The following is an 8,148-nucleotide window of genomic DNA, read 5'->3' as shown; positions in this document are numbered from 1 at the left end:
ATTGTATCATGTCTCCAGTGTGAATCTCAAAACTGAAAATAAAGATCCCACAATGGGCTTATGAGTAAATACTGCAGCTACCAGAATCTGCTCCAGTCAACAAGCGGTTTTGGGTCAATCTTCACTCCTCAGGCTATTCTGAGAAAGTATCTCCCTTTAGTTTGTTTTAGTTTTGATCTGATAAAAACAACTGCCATGCCAAGCATCTTGAACTCCATCCACTTCTTTTCAGTCTTAAATTAATTAAATTAATACAGGCATTAAAGTAGACAGGAGCTATATTAGTTAGACCTATGGCTGTTCCCATAACCCCCAAACTTAGGGGCTGTGATCCCAGTTTCCACATGCAAGGAGGGTTGGGGTCCCACTGCCAGGAAATCTCCAAGTTTTAAAGTAAAGTTCATGGTCAAATGTCAGGATTACTGTTTAAAACAGATATGTTTCTGGCAATTCACATCTGGTTTAAAAAAGAATAATAAATCTTAACACAATTTAGACGTATATATATTTTAAGATTTAAAAAAAAAAATGAGGGGAGGGAGGGAAGAGCATATGCAAGGAATATTTGAATTAATCTGCAGTATAGATACAATTGAACCAACTGTTTATTTACAAAGATTCCTGAAAGTCAGCAGCCCGAATACACACCGATATAGCAGCAATTACCTGGTCTATTTAATGATGCCACATCTCATCTCTTCTTCAGACAAAGAATGATTGTTCAGAGGTCACGGCTTAATTTCTTGCACGAGGGAAAATAGTACGTGCAAACTATTCCTTGATTTAAAGAGATTAAATCATATCTATATAACAGCTGTAAGAGCAGCTTGAAGTTGCATTGCTCTTTGTAATCAGAAGCACATTTCTCTTGCTTGTAAGGAGGACAGAAAGCTTCTCTGATGTAAATGTGCCTTTAGAAAGTGAGAACTGAAAACATTAATATAAAAAAGTCAAATAACTAAGTATTTCTTGAAACTATATATATAAAAATTGAGTTATCACAACTAAAGCAGCAAATCAAAATCTGCTGAGGTTTTCTGGTATAACTAAAAAAAGTTAGTTTGTGTCCAAGTTCAGTAAGTCAAATGCTACCATTGACACAACAAAACTAAAACCCACAAGAGGAAATTGAAAAGTGCACAATGAAATTAATAGTCTTGGATCAAGTATTTACGGAAAAATGGAAATGTTTTGTCCGCTGGACTTGATAAGTGAGAATTAAAAGGAGGTATTAAAGTTTATCTGATCCAGATTTGGCTTGCCGTTCCACATAGAAGAGGATGTAGGCCTTCGCCTTTACCACAGTCTCCTCGTCGGTCAGCGTTACAGTACTGTCGTTGAAATGGAACCAACGACCTTCGTGAGCTGCATACGCGGTGTAATGTCCAGAGCCAACGCTGTCAGCAAGGCAGGGATGGGGGGAAAAGAAAAAGGACAATCAGAAGGAGACAGGCCACCTCCTTCTCTGATGCATTTTCTATTAGGCAATAATGGACTAAGAGACTTCAAGGAACCCAAGCAAGAAAGGAACTGACAGCCCTCTACGATAGTTGGTAAGATTTTTCTTGTCTTAATCAGTGGCACTTGAAGTTCTTTAAAGTAAAGTTTCATGTTAAGTAAAATAATCACTTACTTGCAGGGATAAGTTAAGTTTATTTTATTTTTAATATGAGCTTCATAGCATCCCATTGTTATTAGGCAAGCAAGGCCTTTTGCAACACAGAACAACTTCCAGGTTTGTTAAGCCCATTATCTGTTGCTTAAATGTTAGCTATAGAAGTTGTACTGTGCTTTATTTTTATACATCTTACCTATTTTGGTCTAGAGAAACTCACGTAGTATAAATTTAACCAAAAGGACACACAACAGAACAAATCTTTCAAGTATGTTTTAAACAGATCAAAGTTTTGGAGCCCTATGTATTGACTGTAACGTATCAGAACTATACACCCACCTATTTTCATTCCCTGCCACCACCAATATAAGGCCTGCTTTCACTTATATGTTGTAACATGCTTTCAATGGTTCCAACCATCTAATTCTATTCTGTGACCTGCTCTCTTGCTGCCTGTACAGTTTTCCTAGGACTTCAAAGCGCCAGACAGATGCACTGTGGTGCTACAACGGCTGCATTTAGTAGTCAAATTGTTTACAGTCCAGCTCATACTCGTATCTGTAATACCTCCAGATTACATTCAGATATAAGTACGGTTTTGATTAATGGGATTTAGCTTCTTTAGAAAAGTTCTTTTATACCTTCACATCCAGAGAGTGATTTCCTATTAACTATACAATCAACAATTGTTTTTGTCACTACTACAGTTATTCTCAACAGATCCACCCATGGCTAAGTAATGGAAAACAAACAAACAAACAACCCCTATCCAGCAACTGTATTTCAAAATATGAAACTGTCCAGCTTTGTGGCATGCCTATTAGTATTCCCTTTGAATTATCACTCCTGTAGGTAGATGCAGAGTAATTGCTTCTCCTGTGCCAATCTTAAATCTACACTTGTTTCAAACACATACACTCTGGCATAAATGCACATGTGCCTTTCAAACTGAACAGAAGAGGAAACAAAACCTCTCTCCCTTGTAGTAAGAATTTCAAAATGAAGCATTAACTTCTGAAAGGCCCTTTTATCCGCCCTGTTGGTTTTAGCGTCTTCTATTCCTGAGGAACTAGAACAGTTTCATGTTGTCTGTCACTCCTATTCTCTACTCCCAAAGACTAACTGGAAATCACAGGAATTATTACATCAATCTATCTGAAGTTACTTCAGCTTAGTTCCATATAAACTTGTGAATTTCTGCATATTTCCACGAGTAAAATACACAGATGTTCACTATGGGCAGAAAAACCTTAAATAAGTCAGCACGTACTTCAGTGGGAAGAATTTCTCTGCTCAGAAGCCGGCTAATTCCATGTACTCACCCTGAACCATGATGCACAACAACAGCTGCAAGGTCATAGAGGCAGCTTTCTGGGCCACTGTTTTCAGGCTGCGATTAAAAAGAAAAAACTCTTCAGTGATGTCTGCTTTAATTTGTAATGAAGACATACATGTGATGGAACAGATTTCTCTGGGAGGTATCCATGAGGCTCCATACCTCTAACAAGTAGCACTTCATGTCTAGGCCTCGTAAGGGAAACTCAACGTATGTATCAACCTTGTTTCTCAGATATGCTGTCCAGTGAAATCGTTTCAAGTGTAAGCATAGCACCTAAGGGATTAACAAAACAAAATGGATGCATTAGGGGAACAGGCTGAACTTAGTACTGCTAGATATCTGCTATAGCCTACGGGAGGGTTATGTGTAGGTCTAGTAACAGCTGAGCAGTTATTTCCAGTACCACATTGCCATGCTGATACTTTTAATATTTATACAAACCTTTGGTAGTTTCTGAATCCAGAATTTTTTGGTGGACTTCTGTTTCTTTTTGCATTTATGACACATATACAGCTCTGTCTCATCAAGTTCTTCCAGGTCTGTAAAACTGCGAAGACAATCTAAAAACAAAGACCACATACACACAGAACTCTAATTCAAGATGATAGCAAATGATATTTCTAACATGAAATGCAACAAATTCAACAACCTAAAGAAGGTATGCATCTGTAGCAGTCCTTCTAGTTAATCTACAGTTGTGCAGTAAAAAGCTGCAGCTATGTGATGTATTAGGATGTTGCAACGTGCAATGTTTCTTGGTCCTTTAAACAAGTACAGCTATAAGCAGTTCCAGAGAAAAAAAATAATTCAAGAAATCTTACTCTTGAAAACAATATTCCTTCCAACACTCAGCACAACTTTATTTTTCAAAAGAAATCATATGACTTTCTAAGAATGTTCAACTTTTTAAAAGAGATTTGATTTTAGGTACAAGATGAACCGTGGTAAAAATTGTTTGTTTGTTTGTTTGTTTTTTAATATATTAGTATTTTGTGATTTGCAATGAGTGCAAATAAAATGCAATTTACAAATGTGTAAAAATTAACAGCCTTTAAAATAAGATCAGTAATAGCACCAGTGCCCAACTTCAGTTGGCTCCAAAAAAGGTGCCAACAGCACCAACTGCAGTATTTTATTTATGATGTTTAAAAAGCAAATGCACAAGAGACAACTGGCATGTTTTCAAACACGCTTGTAAGCACAGAGCCTTAGCAAATACCACTATGCACACTGCACAAAATGTTGGTTGGAAAGACTGGACTAGATTAGAACTATTCTAACCACAAAAAATGCACTCTGCTGGTGTTTTCCTTGGTATTTACTTAGCTGACCTGCAGACTTAAAGCACATCTCAGCCACAGTTCATTGCATTTGTACGTCAATACACAGTGACAGGTAAAAACCGTATGAAAAATTGTTTTAGCACCCTCTTCTACTGCAGCAGCTCATAAAAGCAGATAGCATGTAGCATCAAGTCATACCCTAGATAAAAGCCTGGCTCCTCTGCAATTAGCAGGTATATGCTCTGATTTCTGTTAATTATTTCATTATGCAGAGACTCTTACCTCGTAGTGTGCACATTGGTCCATTTTCTTGATTCTTAGTACGCTTGTTTCTGAACTGACTTGGAATATCTAGCGAAAGGTCTAGAAAAAAACAATTAAAAAAATTAGGGCTGAATAAAACAAGGCCTAATCTTCCCAGGCTAAAATTTCAGTTCAGTCATATGCCATCTAAACCAATCAAGAGTCAAGATTTGTTTTTCTGACTTATGTCAACCACTTTTTTGATGACAAGAGGCACCTTACCTAGGAATGGGTCAAACTTTCTAGATTCAGTCCCGCATATTAAACAGTTCACTTCATTTTGAAGAATGCCTCCAAAAATCGCTGTGACCACAGTAGATGCTCCATTTCTAGAGAAACAACAATAGAGAGGTAAAGTCAGAATGTCTGGTCTGTGCTTTATATTCAATACCTCCTAGATGTTTACTGGTTACCACTCATTGCTACTAGGCAGTGCAGTTAGGTCCACGTGTAACAGACTGAATTAATTCACAGGGCTTTCATTCTTCCCAGAATTGCACAGTGCATTAATTCTGTAATACTTTTGCTTTATCTTGTACCAGTACAAATTGTGAACTTCATATTCCCTACACAGATGCTGAGAATTTTAATGCTGAAAGTATTCTGCTTGACTGCATTTTTTATAATATAGAGCCACTTCCTACATGGTACAGTATTTCAACGCTGTAATTAAGGCTGTTTCTGAACAGCAATTTTTAAAGAAAAATGCTTCCCTCTCAGGTAGGCCAAACATTTCAAATCTACACCCTACTTTGCTATGAGTAATTTTGACTTCTTTAAAGCATATTTCTGCACTTCTGCCATTTATTTGCTTCCAAAGACAGCTTTAACTTGCATTAAGATATACTAAGCAATATGTAGCGGCATCTTTATTCTCTATGCTTTCATTAGTCTCTCACTTAATCTTTTCATCAGATTATATAATGGCCATGTAGTCCAATGAGAACAAAACATTTTAAGTTACATTACACAACTTCTAAATTACATGCTAGTTTGTGCTTGCAGTTCTGACAATACAAGCTTGCAGAAACCCGTGTTTTACGTATGCACTCTGCCTACATCTTTACAGTTACTCCAAACTCTGCTTGTTAAGCAGATGGAAATAGCTACCCAAAAATAAACAGGCGCTCACATGCATTCACAGCATCTTTATTACTTTACTGTAACCATTTCAGTTAACTTTATAACCTCATAACTTTAACTGTGTGTCAAGTGATCAAGAAATGTAGAGTGGGTCCAGGAAAATTTCCATAGTCAAACAGCAATTGCCCTGCTCATTCTAGAAGGTCTGCTGACAATTTAAACCTACAAGTACTTGGCATTTTTGCCTCTGTATTGTTCAGGCTATCTATTGCCCTAAGAAAAACAAGACTGAATAGAAGCAAGGTATATATAGGTACAAAATAGGAAGAAGTGTGTGGGTTTTTTTTCCTGAATGAAAAATGAATTAAAACGTGTTTACAATTTACTCTATTTGTTCATACCTATTAAAAATGCTAGTCTAAGAGCCATACTTGCTTTTCAAGGAAGCACATCCCATAGGATTATAATCCATTACTGTGCAGCTTTATAATTTGCCCTCTTAACATGCATGCTGAGGAAATGTTAAACAAGGACCCATGAACTTGAAATTTCAATCCACCACACCGACCTATACAAAGCATTGAGGTATTGAATTAATAAACAAGTAATTAATAAACAAGTCTTACATGCAACATTTGCTGCTTGCAGTCAGGCTAGAATTTTCTTGCAAAATTACTGAACGTGAAACACCATTAAAACCACCCTGGAGTTCCAGGTGTAGATGGTCCAAAAGGTAACGCATGAACTCATGAGCATCCTGCTGCTGGTATCCCCTTAAGTGAAAAAAGAAACAACAAAATCAAACATGCAGGTTGCTTTATTGTCAGTACACGCTGATAAAGAACATGTCACGTGGAAGAATGTATGTTTGTTTAATAACACAGAGCGGACTTGTATATACATGTATATACATGCTAGCTAAAAATGCACAATGGTCACAGTAATTTCCCCTCACTTGTGCAAAAGCTTGCCTCCTTTTTTCTTCTTTATTTGCTACTGACTGTATTTGATTAGTACGTCTGTTTAGGTATTGTTAGTTACTGGATTCTGCCAGCACACTATGCATCCCTACTTTGAAACTCTTAAGTCTCAAAACTGGTTCATAGTGTTGATGTGTGACGTCAGAGTTACTGCACCATTTTCATTCAGTCACTGAGCCCACACGTCACTTTGGCAATTTGTTTGCTTGCCTGCTTGGACCACACCAGAATAGGGAATTTATTCTTAGTGGTTTTTTTCCACATGCATCTTTAAATGACAATACAAACTCTGAAGTGGTGAGGATGAAACAGAGGTTTCTTTCCTCCTCTCTTAACATGAGAGCTGTAGACATGCTTAGACTTGCACACCTTCCTTTGCCTAACCTACACACCACTTGCTGGGAAAGGAAGGCAGTGGTGGGAGATACAGAGCATCATTTGAGGATATGAATTTGCCAGGACAAGGTTCCGATCTCAGCTGTTAATGCTATCAGCAGCAGCACTGCCCAAAGAGTTTTTGTTGTTGTTGTGTTCTTTTTTTTTTAAAGCCACTAACTTAATCAAAGGTAATGGAGAAACCATCAGGGTAAATACACCTTTAATGTTATTTAAGCTAAATCATGCATCAAACATAAAGAAAAAGGTATTTGTTTGCTGTAAGATGTATACTTATATGAAGGAGACGACATATATAGTTAAACAGTGAAAGCTTTGTGCAACACTGACGTAATTATGCGCAAGTTGTTGTAGGGCGAATTACAAAAATCCCCCAGTATGAGACCTGGCTTTTCTTCTTTTTCTTTTCCAATTATGTAAGTTGCCTTGTTATGCCTCCCTTACATATTGTTATCCTCCTTATTTCACCTAAGTATCAGCGATAACTGTCAGATAAGATATGTCTGGGAAGAAACAACGGAGAGATGTTCTGTGCTACTACACAGAGAAGGGATAATGTCCAAGAGAATCATGTCACAGCACTCAATGTATTACTGATATGTTTAGTGAGGAACGTAGGTGTATCCCAGGAAAGTATTGCTAGGAGGCAGCAAAATAAAAAGAAAGTAAAGCCTTTTCATCTGTAGAATAACAGTAATGTTTTCATCCAAACTCCCACCTTTAAAAGCAATCACTGAGAAATTATATACAGCTTAAATTTTTAGAATTTACTTTGCTTCAGGTACCCTTCCAACATCAATTTCCTCATAGAAAAGCTCTAAAGCTTGATCTACAGCAAATAGCACGTTTGATCTGCATCAAATTTGATGAAATAACCTTTGGAATCATTACACATTACTGGTTGTGTTCCTGATGCATGTGTTTACATTTGATACAAGTTAATTCTAGGTGAAAGATTCTTTGAATTTGATAAAAAAAAAAAAAAAAGCTTAAGTACAGATGCAGATCTTTTAAAAAACATGATACAGACAAAGATCCGTCAGCTAGAAAGCGTAGTTTCTCTGAGTCAGCTTGTGCAATAAAACTGCTTTCCATCCACCTGACCAATTCAACTCAAGCCCACCTCTGTTATTCTTTTTTTCTACTGGT

General features: G+C 37.0%; 1 protein-coding gene across 4 annotated transcripts in view; it reads right to left on the bottom strand.

Annotated features, from left to right (window-relative positions):
- Nucleotides 1–503: 503 nt before the first annotated feature.
- Nucleotides 504–8,148, bottom strand: part of USP3 (ubiquitin specific peptidase 3) — an 84,242-nt gene continuing 76,597 nt past the window's right edge. For all 4 annotated transcript variants that reach the window (XM_032194633.1, XM_032194631.1, XM_032194632.1 and 1 more), the window contains 7 exons: nucleotides 6,250–6,396; nucleotides 4,763–4,869; nucleotides 4,520–4,600; nucleotides 3,396–3,514; nucleotides 3,114–3,227; nucleotides 2,938–3,005; nucleotides 504–1,397 (listed from right to left, as the gene is read on the bottom strand). In XM_032194633.1, coding sequence (XP_032050524.1) covers nucleotides 1,232–1,397; nucleotides 2,938–3,005; nucleotides 3,114–3,227; nucleotides 3,396–3,514; nucleotides 4,520–4,600; nucleotides 4,763–4,869; nucleotides 6,250–6,396 — 802 coding nt within the window. In that variant the 3' untranslated portion in view covers nucleotides 504–1,231. The remainder of the gene's footprint in view (nucleotides 1,398–2,937; nucleotides 3,006–3,113; nucleotides 3,228–3,395; nucleotides 3,515–4,519; nucleotides 4,601–4,762; nucleotides 4,870–6,249; nucleotides 6,397–8,148) is intronic.

The sequence above is a fragment of the Aythya fuligula genome, chromosome 11 (assembly GCF_009819795.1).
Source record: "Aythya fuligula isolate bAytFul2 chromosome 11, bAytFul2.pri, whole genome shotgun sequence".
Taxonomy (NCBI): Eukaryota; Metazoa; Chordata; class Aves; order Anseriformes; family Anatidae; genus Aythya; species Aythya fuligula.
The sequence above is the reverse complement of the archived record's forward strand: the minus strand, read 5'-3'. Positions and strand labels throughout refer to the sequence as shown.